The following is a 16695-nucleotide window of genomic DNA, read 5'->3' as shown; positions in this document are numbered from 1 at the left end:
AGGGAAGAACCTCCCAGATGTCAGATAAATTGGGGCCCCTGCTCCGATCAATGCCTGGTGTACCCCATTTGACTGACCTGTGGGGTGCTCTGCTGCCCTTTAAACAAGGAAACAGCATCCCCATCGTATCCAGCATACACTCTTGCGTGTGCTGAAAGGCAGGGTGTGGTTGGGGAGGGAAGAAGGGCACAAGTCGTCGGGGCAGGGTGGAGGGGGGGAGTCTGCATGCCACCCAGGATCTCCTATCAGTCACTCCTTTCCCAGCCTGGACCGCACCTGGAGCAGCGAACAGCACAGTGTATAAGGTGAGCCCCAGGTGAGTCCCAGCTCTAGCGCTGCCGGGATTGGCTGGTGGGGGCGACTCCCTCCACCCCTCTGCCCCGCGGTGACCTTATCTGTGAAGAAAGGACAACTACTACTGCACAGGGTTAGTACAAAGAGATCAAGGAAGCAGGACAACGTCTGTCTCCTAGAAGATGCTTCGCAAATCTGCTTTCTGTTCACCCCCTCCCCTCCCCACTCAGATCCTAACTGTCCTTCACCCGTCTCCTTCTCTTACCGGGCTTATTATCCAATCCACAAAATATAGTCCTTGGTTATAAACCATGCAAAATACTTCGTAGCATATATGCATGCGTATATATATTATAGGAAATACATAAACATGAAGTATTGCACGGTGTTGGGTAGGAATTCCCATTTCAAACTCTCCTGCACATGTCCAGTGTGAGGCAGGGCGCACGGCGCTTGCTGGGGAGCTGAACTAGACACTGAGGCTGTGGGGTAAGAGCAAGACCCATCCCAACAGAGGAGGGGGTCAGCAGTACCAGGTGGGGAATGGACACCATGTCACTTGAGGAGCAGCTGAAGGAAGGGGGTGCCTGGCTTGAGGAAGAGTGGGAAGGACCATCATGAGACAGACCTGCTCGTGGCAGCCTCAAGGACACACCCCAGAACAGAGGGTGGATGGAGGCCATGGGGAGACGGACTTAGTTCTGTTCAAGCGGCCTACAGATGCAGTGGCAGAGAGCTCCCTGTCACTGGAGGTAGTTAAGGAAAGACTGAAGTCCCTCTTGCTGACGGTCAGAGGGATGGCACTTTCAAATCTTGCGGGAGGCAGGGATGTAATACTGACCTCGGGGGACAATTGCCAGGATTTAGGGAGATGACATGGTTCACCATGGTGCCCACACTGCCCTACACCCGGTAAGGCTTCATTTCCCTTCCCCCTGCCAGGCCACATGCCTCAGGGTGTGTGGTTTTGAGACCTTTTCCATGAGCAGATTCTGATGGGGAGATGGGAATGAGGGTCCAAGGAGTGGCCAGTGGGGAAGTTCAAGGGCTTGAATGATGCACTGCACCGGCTTCTTGGTTCTGTCTCATCCCACAGCTGGGCTTGGCCCTGGGAACAGGCTGGGGAGGCCAGACCACAGGAGCCAGAGGAGGAGACAAAGAGGGGATGGGGGAGAAGGGGAGGCTTCCCGCTCGCAGGAGACTGTGCTCTGCCTTGCTTGGCCCTGCAGACTGTCCTCTTCTCTGATGGACAGGGTGGACGTGGGAAGAGGCTGGCTTCTGCGCTCCCACTACCTCCTAACTTCGGGGCATGTCTCCAGCTTGGGCCTCAGCTCGTGGGGGCTCAGCAGATGTCCCTGCCCTGAGCAGTCTTCCGTGTTTCCTCAGTTCCTTTACATACAATTGATTTAACACCCCCAGGGCTCTGGGAGGGCAGGTGCTCCTGGTTGGGGAGGTGTAGTGACAGATCACAGAGCTAGGAAACCCGTGACAGGCCAAGACCCAAACCAGATCTCCTGATTCTGACTTCCGGCCTCTGATTCCTCACTTGAGTTGGCATGGCAAGGCCTCAAACCAGCCCTAAAATAGGAAAAAATGGTCCCTCCCTTTTGTCTTTTCCATAGCGTTCGGAGAAGCAGGGAGAGGAGGTAACAAGAACCATGAGTGTTGAAAAGAGACCTAATCTCTCCTTTCCTCATGCAGATAATAGGAATGTTTATAGAGTCTATCTTAGATGGTTATCTTGAGGTTCAAATGGGATAATTTCAAAAGCCTGAGCAGTGTGCCAGGTACATAGTAAGTGTTCAATAAACGGTTAATTTTGTAACACTGGAAGCATAAGGCCTCCCACAACGTGTGCCTCCTGGGGCCGGTATGGGAAAGGTCTGCTAGTGTCCCACTATTTTCACAAAGGACTCTGAGTATCACCCCTACTCTCCCATCCTCCACCCCCTGCTGCCACAACCAGGATCACAGGATAAAGTAAATAAATGTTTATTATGTTCTGGGCCCAGATTCCTTCAACCCAAATGCCCTGAAAAGCAGTATTATTCCCACTTTATGCAGGAGGGGACTAAGACTCAGGGAGGTACAGTGATCTGCTTGACATCACACAGCTCATGAGCGGTGGAGCAGCTTGGTTCGACTCCAAAGACGGTTCTGTTTTTACTGCACCATTCTGCACTACCCTCCGGCTATTCTTCCTCCCCAGGATCAGAGTCTGTTCCTCTCCAACAACCTGGACAGAGTTTAGCAAACACAGGGATGGTATAAGGACAGAGCTGAACTCTGGTCACTCTGCTCCAGGTCCTGACCCGGCCTTTGTTCGAAAGGGACCCAAGGAAGCAAGGAAAGAAAAACTCACGTGTGCCTCTTGTTGCCCAGGTGTGGACACTGTCATACTCTCTGTGTATCTCATCCTATTTAATCGCCTCGGCCATCCTGCAAGGGAGGCATTATCGTTCCCACTTTATAGACAAGAAAACAAGAAGCTGAAGAGTACCTAAGTCACTTTCCCAAGGTCACAGAGGTGGTAAAAACAGAAAGCAGAAGGAGACGTAGCCACAAAAAGGACATCAAAATACTTAGAAAGAAACACCAAGGCAAACATTAAAAAAAGTAGGATTTGAGTCTGCACAAAGATACCAGGAAAATATCCAGCATGTTGTACTTGTGACAACAGGGAATCGAAGGGAGAGTCTCCAAAGGTAACCTTGTGGCAAGGCTGGGTGATCTCACCAAAGAGCCCTCAAGGGCCACGGTGGGGAACCCCAACTCTCCTTGGAAAGCCCCCAAATGGCCGAGTCCCCGACGCTTGATGGTGACGACCAGTACAGCATGCCTGGACCCCACACCACATCTCCCTCCGTGCCCCAGCCTCATTAGAATGAGGCACTTGCAGATGTCCTGATTTTTTCCCCATTAAAGAAAAATAACATAAAACACAATACAACTCTACTTGGTCCAAAACCTGCTTATGAAAACTCTACTTTTGGGAAAGAAAGAAAAAAAGTGGTGTGATTCCCTGTGGAACGGTCTCCATTATGCCTAATTTTGATGGCTGGAAAAGAGAATTAGACGCTTGTTTCTAATTCAACATGCAGCGTCTCTTGGCCCTGTATTAATAAGGAAGATGGAAGAGTGTCTCCTCCCCACCTCTGAACTGCATTTCCCTTCAGCCCCTGATTTCATCCTTTGATTAGATTTTAATCCTCCTTGCCCTTGAACTTCTCCTGCTCTGCCCTACCTTCCTTCCCTGGCCCCGGTAGTTGGGGCCGGAGTCACTCGGCAGCCTCAGTGGATGAGTTCTTCAAGAAGAGGCAGAACTGTGTGGTTGATGAGTCCCACCTGGGCTGTGGCCTGGCCCCTCCGGCTTCTCAGGCAGGCTCATCCTCTTCAGGACCATGTCTGTGCTCAGCCATCCTGCACCCTGTCCTGAGCCGCTGTTCTGGGGTTGTCTGTGCGGACCAGAGGGTAGGAGGGGCCGTGGAGGAAGAAATCCCAAGTCAAAGGACCTGAATTAGAGTCTTGGTTTGCCATGTACCAGCTGTGTGACCTCAAGCAAGTCCCTTAACAGCTCCAAGACTCTGTTTTCTTGGCTCTAGAATGACTAGGGAGAAGGGAGATAAAATGGGAAAACGTATGCGAAAGTGCTTTGCCATCTGCGAGGAATTATATGAATGTCAAGGAAGGTCATGATTCTAAGGGAAAGAGCCCTGGCCTAGGAGGCAGAGAGCTTAGTGCGCAGTAGATGCTCAGCAAACAGGAAGAGCCGAAGTGGAGAGCGCAGGGCTCACCCTGCGAGCAAGAGGGACTGTGGCTTGACACAAGAAGGAGCTTCCCAACAGGTTGGTGAGACACTGGACCCCGCAGGAGGAAGGCAGCAGGAGAATCTTTGCCAGGAGAGAGTTACGGCCTGCCCTCTGTCTCTTAACATTCCCGCTGTACACATGGGGCCCACCAGTTGAGTCCTGCCTGAATGCGCAGGTGGCCGACATTTCCAGGGAGAGAATCCTTGGTCTGGTTCCACCATACCGTGGTTGGAGGGTGCCACGGGAGGAGGGCCACCTGGTAGAATGCCATGTTCCCCAACAACATTCTATCAAATACTAGCATCCTGTGGCCTTTCCGATCAGCAACCTTTTGGGACTTATGGTCCATCCTATTTGGAAGAGAGGAGGTAAACAGTTGTTTTGGCCAGAGGACAACAACTCAGCGTATCCATGCTAATGTGTGCGGTGGATCTCCATGAGGGCGAAACAGAGTGAAGTGTTTATCCAAACATTTCTCCTTCTATTTTTTACTTCAGCCACAAAACACTTAACATCGAAAGCAGTGCTGTCCAGTAGAACTCTCTCTAATGATGGAAATGTTCCGTGTCCGCACTGATTTTGAGTTTGATTCTACTTTGACGTGGGGAACTCCAACACCTCCGAACCCACTGGGTCATTGTGATAATTAAATAAGCTATATAAAAAGTATACATAGTTGGCGCTCAGTTACTCTTTTTCTTGGGTAGCACCGAGTAAATCTTAAATCCGTGTTTATGCAAATAAGGGAATTGAATTGCACATCACAGGGAGGCAGTTGGGTGCAAATGCCTCGTAAAGAAGGTGGTTTTGACCCTTGACGGGGAGGGGGCTGTTGTTTACAGATGCTGGAGCAATTCCAGGGCAGAGAAAGGACTTAAGCGGGGAGAGCAGTTCTGAGAACCCATATAAACAGGAGCCCTGACGGAGAGAACGTTCGTCGGCCAGCCCACCCGGACCTGCAGGCAAGCTGCACAGGATACAGATCTCTGGGGCTCGGGCACAGGGTCCCAGAGGCAGGCAGTGCCCAGCACCTGCCTGACCACATGTGGGTACACAGCTGTCACTGGGAGCACACAGATGCACAGATTTGCTAGAAAGTGCTGGCTCAAATTAGCTAAATCTCATAAACACTAAATTTACATTACAAATTGTCTGAGAGTCAGAGAAGCTGTATTTCTAAAACCTGCATTTGCAAGAAAAAAAAAATGCTTTATCAGGCATTGCCCTTGGACCTTGTTCCATCAGCAAAACCCGCTCTCCAGGGGAAGAAGCTCTTCAGCCCATCAAGTACAAAATGCATCCAATTTTATATTTTCCCTCTCTCTCTCTCTCTTTTTGTAGCTCCTTCACAATGAGGCTGAAAATGTGGGAATTGAGTTTGCAGATGCAAAAAGGCTGGGAGGTTGGCCAGTCTCCCTGTAACCCAGATCTCTCTGTTCCACCCATGCCTGGCAAAGGGTGTTTCTGGACTGCTTGCGCATGCGCGCTCTCTCTCTCTCTCTCTCACACATACACGCGCACGCGCACGCGCACACGCAAGCACACACACACACACACACACACACAGGCAAACAGCCAAGGACGCATGGGAATGCCCAAAGTGGCTGATCATCACCCCTGCCATCTGAGGGAGCCCTCCCCTTCCTGGCGGATCCACGACCAAGGCCAAAGCCGACAGGGTGAGATCCACAAACACGTGGGGACACGTGCGGGGGAGTGGCGGGGGAGAGCTTACATTCTGCTTTGGCACAGATGAGGCAGGCGGTGGTACAGTTGAAGAAGTTCAGGATCCCAGCGACAGCCACGCTGATGTCCGTGTTGCTGGGGTGGAGGTTCAGGGTTGTGAATCGCTGGAACTGGAACTTGATAAACTCCTCGGGGGCCACCTTGAAATGAGGGACCTGGGAGGAGGAGCAAAAACAGGCAGCGGGGAGGATCCAGAATGAAAGCAAAGGAGAGCAGGCACGAGGGAGGCGAGGCTGTGGATGGCGGGTTCTTCTAGGTAAGACCTTTGCCACACTCCCGTGGAGATGGAGCTTGCGGGGCTTAGGACACCCACGCCCCAGGAGGAAGGCAAGATGACGTCCTGCACGATGCTTAAAATAGGAGCACCCAGGATGAGAACCCCTCTGGCCGAAGACCTGGATAAATGTGCTGTGGACCTTGGTGCTGCGGTCTGTGGCCCCAAGGGGGCAAAATCATAGGTCTTTATTCTCAGAGCGACTGCCCACTGCTAGGCAGCCAGACAAAAGGCTCTCGAAGCCATAATCCTTATGGTATTTTATTGGTAGTTAATAAATCAGAGCAGAGGCAGCAAAAAGAGGAAAACACTGCCCTGGGGACTAAGAAAGGAGCCCCATTAGCCCAGCCTGGTCAACAAGTGTGTACAAACCAGCTCCCAGCAAACTTCCTATGTGACAGCCTGGGATGGGTTCCTCCGCAGACATGCACACGGAGAGGGGAGCGCCGCAGGCTGAGAAGCCGTCCAGAGAGCCTCCAAGTGGAGCTAGGTAAATAAAAACGTGATCTGGCTTCGTTAGGACAGTGTCAGCTTCCCTCTGTATCTATTACTGACATTTCCAGGAGGCAATGTCCCTGCCTCCTGCCTTTCTTCTCCCGGGAAGAGATGTTAACAGGCCCAGATGCTGCTGTATTGGTGGCTTAAGCTCCTGGGTAGGTAACAGGAAAGTTAAAGCGTAATAAGCTGCCATCCACCTTGATTTCATTTTGTCACCCTCATCCCTGGTACCCAGAGCCGGGAGAGCTACTTGGTGTTTCTACTGGAGATGGATCAGGAAACCTCAACTCATGTCCTCCCTTAGAACCAGCGTGCTACGGGAAGGCCAAGTTACAACGAGCGTGGGTTTTGAATGATGTTAAAGCAAGTAAGACTGGGGGTAGAGAGCAGGAAGAACTTCCTGGTGGTGAGTTCACTGGCTCCTAGAGTGGGTTATTTAGAAATGACTGCAGAAATTGTCTCGGCTGGGGCTGGCCCAGAGCCTGGGAGGATGTTGAGATGGTGTCTGTAGGATTCTGCTACCTTGTCCTGTTAAGATTCCGGGAGAGGTCAGCCAGAGACAGGAGCTACTTTGAGACTGAGGGAAGGGAAGGGAAAGATTTAGCAGAAACTAGGGAGAGAATTCCTGAATCCATCTAGGATTAGCCCTTGAACCACAGAGAGACTGAAAAATGCAGACCTGGAGAGAGCCTAGTGAGTTATGAGAGAAGACTCAGAAGAGTGAGGTTGATCTAAGGAGTGTCATAAAGGGTCTTTCTTCCCAGCTTGTATTTTGCACTCCATACAATCTGCCTACAAAGAATAACAAATGTACGTACATCTTGAAAGGAAAAACAGGTCACAAAGGGGTAAGATGGAGGCCTAGGCCAGGCAGGGGCAGGGGGGCAGGGTGGCCAGGCTGGCTGGCTTATACATTTGAGCATCTCTGACCCAGGCCCTCCGTGTGTGGCCATCCGGCCTACAGGGTTCCAGCTAACTTACCCCAACAGAATGTACCCGTAGAAATACCCTTCAAGCCACAGACCCTAGAGATGGATCAGGAAAGATACTCAGGAAAATGAAGGACAAACAGGTTTTATGGGTCATAGACTCGGGTTTGCATCCAGGTTCTGCTGTATGATTTGGGGCCAACTGCTGAACCTGTCTATGCTTCCTTAGGACGGATATGCTAACGGGTGCTTTGCGGATCTTTGGGAGGATAAAATGAGAGTGTGCATACGAAGGACATTATAGCTCAGGACCTAACATGTTACAAGTGTTCCAGCAATGTCTTCTCACTTTTCCTTCCCCCTTTCTCCCCAAATCTAGGGGCTCCTGAGAAACCTCTTGAGGCTGTCCTTGCAGGGGGGCGAGGGATGAGGGACCCCTCCAGGAAGCAGAGTTGGTGGGAAGTTTCCTGCACAGCCTGCCATCTTGAAGGCTGCTGGAGAATCAGCAAGCTGTTCTGATGGGCCCAGGCAGGGATGGCCCAGGAGGATCCTGCTGATTCTCTCTAGGACAAAGATCAATCAGTAATTGATTTGCAATTGCAAATGCATCCCAGCAAGTCACTGTGAAGGTGTGTGGGGAAGGAGAGGTGAGGCAGAACGCAGCCAGCCACAGGCCAAAGAGCTGTTAGCGGTATTTAAAGGAATGAACTCCTTGGTGAGAACTCCATTGCTTTTCCCTGGAGTGGAGGGGAATCAGTGTGAGCCAGTTCAGCCTCATAAAATATGAAAAGAAATGTATAATCTGAACGGAGAGGAGAGGTTGCTCTGGAAGGGACACGACCAGACAAAGGAGGGGTCACCGGCTGGCCATTCCCGGAGCAGCACGACCTGCCTGGCTGGTCACTGGCACAGGGGCCGAAGTGGCAGGGTGGGGGAGATGGTTGTAAATCAGGGTCTCTGCCTCTGGCCTGAAATGCCAAACAGGGTTAAGGGAAACGTGTCCCCGAAGCCCACAAGGAGGCCATTCTGGAGTGGGGGTTGGGAGGGTGACCATAAGGAACAGTGAGGCAGCGTGATGGGAGGGAAGGAGGAGAAAAGAGGAAATGGGGAGCTGAAGTCTTGGCAACCTCACTTGGTGAAGATCCCAGTGACTGGTGCTGGAATAACAGCCTGCCGCAGATCTGAGCTGCTACTTGGAGCATGACAAGAAAGATTTAAATTAAACATCAGCTCTAACTTTGGGGGGCCAGGGCCTCTGAGATATGGGTGGATGGAGGGGATACAGTAGGGGCAGAAGCTCCTTTTTTGGCCTGGGATGGGTCAAGAGTCATCTTTCAGGACATCCGAGGGGGTAGGGATGGGGAGCTCTCAACAGAGACCTGGCCCGGGGCAAAAAGGCTCAGGGGGCTTAGCCTACAGGGCAGCGGCCCAGCCCTGGGGCAGCAAAACCAACCGCAGGACTGGGGTAGGGCTGCCCAACATTTTAAAGTGCAGGTCATGATGCTGAGTGGGTTCATGAAATCGGGAAGATGACTATTTTGCCCGAAGCGTCAGGGACTCACCAAGCCTACTGATCATAAAAGGAAGTGGTGGTATCAAGGGGATAGGTTCCAGAAGGTGTGGGGAAGAGACAGCTTGCTGAGGAGGTGTCTGTCCTACAGTGGGTTTTCTCCTATGTCTAGAATCAGATCCTCCCAAAGCTAACGTTTCCGGAAGGCTGAGCCTCCAGGCCCCAGGAGGTGCAAGATTGATCCTTCCTTCCTCTGTCCCTCTGGCCTGCCCCTTCCCTGGCTCCTGACTCGCACCCCCCTACCACCAAGCTCCATCTGTTCTCAAGGACCTGACTAGAAGGCCCTTGAGGCCAGAGAGAGGCTGAGGGGATACTTCGCCACCGTTTCCTGGGGATTTTTGTGAAGGGGCAGACAGATTCTAGGAGAAGCTAGGAAGGATTCCAGCAATGAGCTAACGAACTTTTGCGTTTGTTTTCTCCAGGGAAAGAGGAAGGAGGGAGCTGATGGAACAGGGAGCAGGCTATTACTCAGAAACTCATGCCTGACTGTCTTTATCCCCCATGGAGCTGGAGCCAAAGGAAATGAACTCAACACTGAAACTAGAGAGGCTCCAGGTGCAGGTGACACCTGAGGAAGAATTCACTGACTGAAGAAGTAAACACTGGAATTGGTGAATGGGGCAGAAAATGAAAGAGAACTTTTTTCCTAGAGAATTTATAAGACAGAGGTTTCAAACTTTATTTTAGCAATAAAATGTAGCAGTGCCTCCTCCCAAAGGCATTCTTCACCAGAATCCCGGTATCTAAACAGATAGTCATGAAGCATCTCCTGGGGAGCTCAGACTCCCACCCTCTTGGTGCCCCCCGGACCACCACCTACCACAGCCTCTCCCTCTACCCACCTCTACCAAGGGGCCCCCTGGGGACTCAAAGACCCAGAGGAGCTCAGTTCGAAAATCCTGTTGTGAAACCTCTCCTCTGTGTCTCCTCCACCCAAGCCACCTGGGAAAAATAAATGCCCAACAAAGGACCACTTCTTTTCAATGTTGTGATGTTGTTGTTATTGGTAACACCAACCAGGCCCAAATAGGCTCTTCCAGACCTTGAGAATCCATGACATTTTTGGGCCCGGGGCACGGGTTGCCAGCCCGCAGATGGTCCCCCAACCTGGTAGAGCACTCACCTCCTTCTCCCCACAGATGTTGCTGATGATGGAGCTGGAGGCCGGGCTGGAGGAGGGTCCCAGGACAGCAACCACCCCCTTGGGGAGGATCTGACACACTGCAGCCAGCAACGGGACCACGCGTGGGCAGCAGGAAAGGAAACAAGGCACTCATCAGGTGGGATGGGGGCTGGGTGCCCTGCCTGGGTTTCAGGCTCAAGCCCAACCTTCACCTGCTAGACCCTCACCTTCCACCCCCCCTCCCCACCCGCTTCCCCTGCACATGCTTCCAAACCCAGTGCCTCTCCTTTTCTGGACTATGGGACTCCAGGACAGTTTTACTGGAGTTTATGGATGGTATTAAATGAGGAAATGACCCAGGTTATGACAACATACGGCCACAGCCAACAGGGTGTATAAATTGTCTCGGCTGTCACTGAAGGACAGAGGCTAAGGGCGGAAACCTGCAGACTGCATGCCGCCAGGCCTGCAGTGTGGGTGCTGGGGGGTGCGGCTAGGCACGGCTGCCACGGGCGCTGAAGGCCCTGCTCCCAGAACAGTCACCCGTCGTGCAATCCGTTAGCCTATCAAATATAAAGAGGAAGGGGAAGGAGAAAGGCAGACAAGCAGAGGGAAGAAGCGCAGCGAGAGTGATACAGATGAGAGGAGAAATCAGACTCAGCTAAAGCCAAAAGGAGGAGGAGAGACCTAAGAAGAAAAAGAAAACGAGAGGCAGAAAAAAGAGAGTGAGAGGCAAGGAGGGGGTCTCATGTCTCAGTGCCACCCTCCGCCCCTCCCGTTCACCCCAACCCCTGCACAATGCCCCTGCTTCCCTGAGTGTCTTGGGCTTCCCTGTGGAGAAGGAGCCCTTCCTTCCTCTACTCTGGACACTCTCCTGTCAAAGAGCACCTCAAATGTCTCCTCCTTACACCTTCCCCAGCTCCTTTACGTGGAATTAATCTTCCCCAGGGCTCCCGAAGCCCCTGGTCTGTCTCTCTGTACTAAGTCACTTGTAAATGTGCCTATTTCGGCTTGTTGCTTAGACGTCTTTCTGCTCCCACTAGATGTCAAACCCCATCAGGGCAGGAGCTAAGCCACCCTTCTCTCTAAAGCCCCACTTCTCACCTCAGTAGCCAGCGCACATTTTTCTAGTTGCCCAGTCCATACTCATTGAATGAATGAATGAATGAATGGATGGATGCGTGGGCTATGCGGGCAGAGGAAGAGGAGAGAATCTCAGATTTTAAAACACGAGCGACCAAGAAAGGAAGGACGGGAGAATGACAGACAGACAGAACTTGAGATAATTCTCAGGACTCACACTGTGATATCAGAACCCAAGAGCTGCCCCCTGGAATATGCACTGAGTTTCCCTGACACGCTGTAAGGCATTCTTCCCCGCAAAACTCAAAGCTTGCCTCTGGACACATTTTCTTCCTACTCACGTCAAGAGTCAGGACGAGCCATTTCTCAGGTCAGTAAATTGAGGTTGAGGGATCAGTGCAAGGTTCCTCGCTGAGTCGGCTACAAAGCCACCCCTGCTATCTAGATGTTCTTTCTCCTAGGGTAGGGTCCTAACCATTGGCCCACACGGCCACGTGATTGCCCTCATGGGGTACAGGCAGTGGGGAGAACGTCAGATCCAAATCCTAGTGCTGACCACGCAAACCACAGATCTATACCACGGATCTCAGCTGCCCAAGAGAGGCTGGCTACCAGAGGGGAACTCGTCTCTACTGTGTCAGAACCATTCTCAGTGACCAAGTAACGGCGAGCAGGCTCCAACTCCGAAGAGGGCTCTGCCTGGTTCAAGCAGTGTCCGTGTTGTTAGCTCATGCGATCTCAGCAAGCTTCGCTCTTACTGCCTGTGAGGTATCCTAAGTCATCAGCCATCAGATGACAACAGCTTCAAGGGTGAATCTCAGTTCCTGATTTTACCAATCAGGAAACAGCATCCAAGGGATGTCCAGTGACTCCGCCAGGGTCACTCACCTCACACAGGTCAGAGCCGGTATCGGAAGCCGAGCGTGCTGGCTCCATCCTGTCGGGTGCTCCTTCTGCTCTCTCGAGGCCGCCCACCTCCCGCGGCCACCTCACACATCCCTTCCCACCACTTCAGTCCGGGTCCCCACCCCATCTCTTTCTCCTGAATCTGCTTCCCAAGGTCACCAGTGACTTAACGGTTCTCCTCCTACTCTTCATAGAATTTGATGTCACTGAAGGCATTGTTCTTCCGAATTTCCTAACACCACCCAGCCCTGATTCTTGCCTGCTTCTCTGGTCAGTCTTCCTCACTTCCATTGCCAACTCCTCTTCGCTCTCCACCTGCTAAATCCAGTTTGATCCTTGCCTCCCTTTCCCTGGGCAATGTCACCCTAGCCTTGACCTCCACTCTCGTCCCTGCCCAGGTGATCCTGCGCTCTTACCTACATCCTGGGTTACAAAATCTCGTTCCAAACACCTGCCAGACATTGCCACAGGGACATTGCCACAGGGACTCATCATGTCCATGGCGGAGAGGCAGAAAGCACTCATTTAGAGCTTGGACTCTGATGCAAGACGGCCTGGGTTTGAGTCCTGGCTCTGTCATTTCTAGCTGTGAGGCCCTGAGAATTCACTCTAATTCTCCTACCAAACCTCTCTGGGTGCTCCCTCATCATTAGAACAGGGATTCTAACAGTAGGGGTGGTAGGAGAATCAGAGTGAATTAATACACCCGAGTGCTTAGAATGGCAGTGGCGTGCTACACGGCCTTATTATGCCCACTGCATCACATGTGCTAGATACTTCTCATAATCTGATTTGACCGTCATGCTTCCAGGAAGAAGATTCAGTATTTGTCCCTCTTTACAGATGGGGAGACCGAGGCTTAGAAAATTGACAGAACTTATTCAAGACCACAGGTAATACGTGCCAGAGCTGGGCTTGAACTCAGAGATCCACTGGGCACCAAAGCCCTGAACCACTCCACTTCACCCCACTCAGCTCCGCAAGCTCCCAGCAGAAGACACCTGTGACTTTTCCTTGGCTTCCCTCTCTGAATCCACTCACTATAACCCATCAGTGGCCGGGTTCTGACCCCCCTGACCGGCTTGCCCACCGTCCCCTCCTTTCTACTCCCATTGTGACTGTTCAAAATCAGCCCCTTTTTCCACCTGCCTCGTAAGGGGTTTCTCTGTCTCCAGAACTCTTCCTTTCCAATCCATTCTCCAGACCGTGAGACAAATTACAATCCTAAAACATAGGTGTGTGTGTGCCGCTGCAGGGCAGAAAGCGTGTCTTATTTACCTCTGCACTCTCATACCTGGCACAGGGCCCGACTCAGAGTTATGTGCTCAATAAATAGTTGGTGAACCACACGGAAGCCTGCTCAACATTTTCCGTGGGAAATTGGAAATAAGCTAAGTGTCCAATTACAAGGGAATACTTACCTAAAAGTGTGGGTCATATACCCACATGAAATATTGTTTAGGTATTTAAAATGCTTATGAACAGTTTATAACAGTATTAAAAATATTTATGAAATAATATGAAGAGAAAGAAGGATATAAAATTATACATAGAGGTATATGAAGGCTACAACTAAGCAAATACAAAACACAGTTACGAGCTCAGGAATGACTGGAAGATGTTATAAAAGCCTGTGTTTACTTGAGTCCTAATTATGGCCCATTCTAGCACTCTGTGTGAATGGACTTATTTAATTCTGAGAACGACCCAATGAGACAGGAACTATTATTTCCTTTTACGGACGAGAAAACAAAAAGGCTGAAGGTCAGAGTCAGGATTCACACCCTCAATCCCTGGGCCCTGGGTCAGCATGCTCACCACTGTACCACACAGCCTCCCATGGCTCACGGGGCTTAACTGGACGTTCATGGGGACTGCTGACACTGTATGACTCTCTTCCCCCTTTACTTTCTATTATGAGCATGTATTCCTTTCATAACATGTCATTATAAAATACAGACGGTCATAAGAAAAGTTTCTTCTGAGGAGCAAGTAAAATCCAATTGTATGTGATCTCCTTAAGATACTACCTTTCCACACCTTTCTCCCATTGTGCTCTCGGCTGCTTCACGCCTGCTCACCTGGGGCATGCTTCCTATTTTCCTACTCAAGCCTGTTCCCAAGTAGTTCTCCCTGACCAGACCAGGGATTCTTAACCTGCTGCCTCAGATCTGGGGGTGGAAGTCAGTGGTCTGTGAACACTTTGTCGGGGGGAAATGACATCACTATTTTTTCTCCTAACTGAACTCTGGCATTTCCTTCAATTTTGAACATAGGCAATAAACCACAGTATCTTAACAGTACCTCTGACTTTGTCACCAACAAACATCACAAATGTTTTCCTGTCACCCTGAAGTGCTACAGATAATCCTAAGAGATCATTTATATTATTATTTCAAAATTAGGCTGGCAGTTGGACCTGTTGCTAGGCTTGGCTATTTAGTACATTAATAATGAAGCACATTTTTAATATATCACTATAAAAATATATTTTTTAATTTTTTTATTGTTATGTTAATCACCATATATTACATCATTAGTTTTTGGTGCAGTGTTCCATGATTCATTGTTTGTTCATAACACCCAGTGCTCCATGCAGAACATGCCCTCCTCAATACCCATCACCAGGCTAACCCATCCCCCTCCCCCCTCCTCTCTAGAACCCTCAGTTTGTTTTTCAGAGTCCATCATCTCTCATGGTTCGTCTCCCCCCTGACATACTCCCCTTTTCTTCCTCTCCTGTTATCTTCTTTTTCTTTTTTCTTAAAATATGTTGCGTTATTTGTTTCAGAAGTACAGATCTGTGATTCAACAGTCTTGCACAATTCACAGCGCTCACCATAGCACATACCCTCCCCAATGTCTATCACCCAGCCACCCCATCCCTCCCACCCCCAACCACTCCAGTAACACTCAGTTTCTTTCCTGAGATTAAGAATTCCTCATATCAGTGAGGTCATATGATACATGTCTTTCTCTGATTGACTTATTTCACTCAGCATAACACCCTCCAGTTCCATCCACATCGTTGCAAATGGCAAGATCTCATTCCTTTTGATGGCTGCATAATATTCCATTGTGTATATATACCACCTCTTCTTTATCCATTCATCTGTCGATGGGCATCTTGGCTCTTTCCACAGTCACTATAAAAATATTTTAACTGTATTTCCATATAACTGGTTTCCTTGGTCATCCTATCTATTTTATTTTATTCATTTAAAAACACTTTTCTGTGGGGCACCTGGGTGGCTCAGTCACGTGAGTGGCCAACTCTTGGTTTTGGCTCAGGCCATGATCTCAGGGAGTCTGCCTGAGGTTCTCTTCCTCTCCCACTGCCCTCCCCCTGCTCCTGAGCACGTGCTTTTTCTCTCTCAAATAAATAAATAAATCTTAAAAAAGAATAAAAACACTTTTCTGAGAAAGAGTCCATTAGCACCCCCAGGTGGCCACGGTCTAGGCCCTCTCTTGCCCTTCTGCTTGACAAACTCCTACTGATCCTCCAGTGCCCAGTTCAGATCTTGCCCCTAGGCAAGAAGACACCTCCTCCTTATATGCACATCACACTGGGGCTCTCAGTCAGCTCTGCACTGGAGCTGCTGAGGCCGATCAGCTTCCCTGTTCTCTGAATTCTTGGCCAGCTTCTGCCCCAAGCTGGTTCATTAAGTTGGGCCTCAATAGAGAGAAGCTTCTCCTAAAAATAAATTCTTAATAGAAGGCTAAAATCCCTTATTCCCAATTCCAAAAATCCAAAAGCCTCTGAAGCTGGATGGTTTTCATCAAGCTCATTTGGTAGCAAATCTGATCTAAATGGACAGATGTGAGGCTATTTATAGTATGTGAATATTTGAATATAGATACGCATGTATTTGAACATGGGGTTCTGGCCCAGGCCCCACCTGGAGATGTTACTTAAGGTATGGTATATGTACCACATGACTTTTCCAATATCTGGGAAGTTCTGGATTCTAAAAACATCTAGCCTTACGGGTTTGTGGACCTGTGCCTTCCGTTCTGAGTGTCCATCTCCCATCTCCCACATTGGACCAGAAATTCCTTGAGGGCTCGGGCCACATCAAATCAGCTCTGGCTAAAAGGAATTGCTCAACAGATGTTTGCTCAACTGAATTGAAATGATGCAAAATGATCCATTCCCTATGGCCTGGGGATTTCCTGGGGGCTGGGAATTGCTCTCTCTTTCCCCAGGAGGGATGCCCTGCTCAAGACAAATAGAAACTGTTTATGATGGGCCTCAGCTCTGAAACCTCAGGGACGCAGACTCGAGAGGCCCAGGCCATCTGCGTGAGGGCCCTGAGCAGTTTGTGGGAGGGACGGGAGGGGAGGGAGGTACACTTTACCTCTGCCTCCCAGGGAGCAGGAAAGAGAGGGAATGGGGAGACATGAGTGACATTGCCATGGCAACAAAGTTTCCCAGCCAGCAGAGGCACTGGAAGACAAGGGGC

The 16695-nt window shown here is 50.4% G+C and overlaps 1 protein-coding gene across 4 annotated transcripts in view; it reads right to left on the bottom strand.

Annotated features, from left to right (window-relative positions):
- Positions 1 to 16695, bottom strand: part of GRIK4 (glutamate ionotropic receptor kainate type subunit 4) — a 421439-nt gene that overhangs the window by 156080 nt on the left and 248664 nt on the right. For 2 of the 4 annotated variants that reach the window (XM_025893698.2, XM_073903860.1), the window contains 2 exons: positions 10244 to 10341; positions 5839 to 6004 (listed from right to left, as the gene is read on the bottom strand). The exons of 1 other annotated variant lie outside the window; for it this stretch is intronic. In XM_025893698.2, coding sequence (XP_025749483.1) covers positions 5839 to 6004; positions 10244 to 10341 — 264 coding nt within the window. The remainder of the gene's footprint in view (positions 1 to 5838; positions 6005 to 10243; positions 10342 to 16695) is intronic. One more of the 4 variants, XM_073903861.1, reaches the window with a different exon arrangement.

This window comes from Callorhinus ursinus, unplaced genomic scaffold (assembly GCF_003265705.2).
Source record: "Callorhinus ursinus isolate GAN/ISIS: 27379988/994484 unplaced genomic scaffold, GSC_fseal_2.0 scaffold19, whole genome shotgun sequence".
NCBI classification, from domain to species: Eukaryota; Metazoa; Chordata; class Mammalia; order Carnivora; family Otariidae; genus Callorhinus; species Callorhinus ursinus.
Note: the sequence above shows the minus strand (reverse complement) of the source record. Positions and strands in the feature narration are given on the sequence as shown.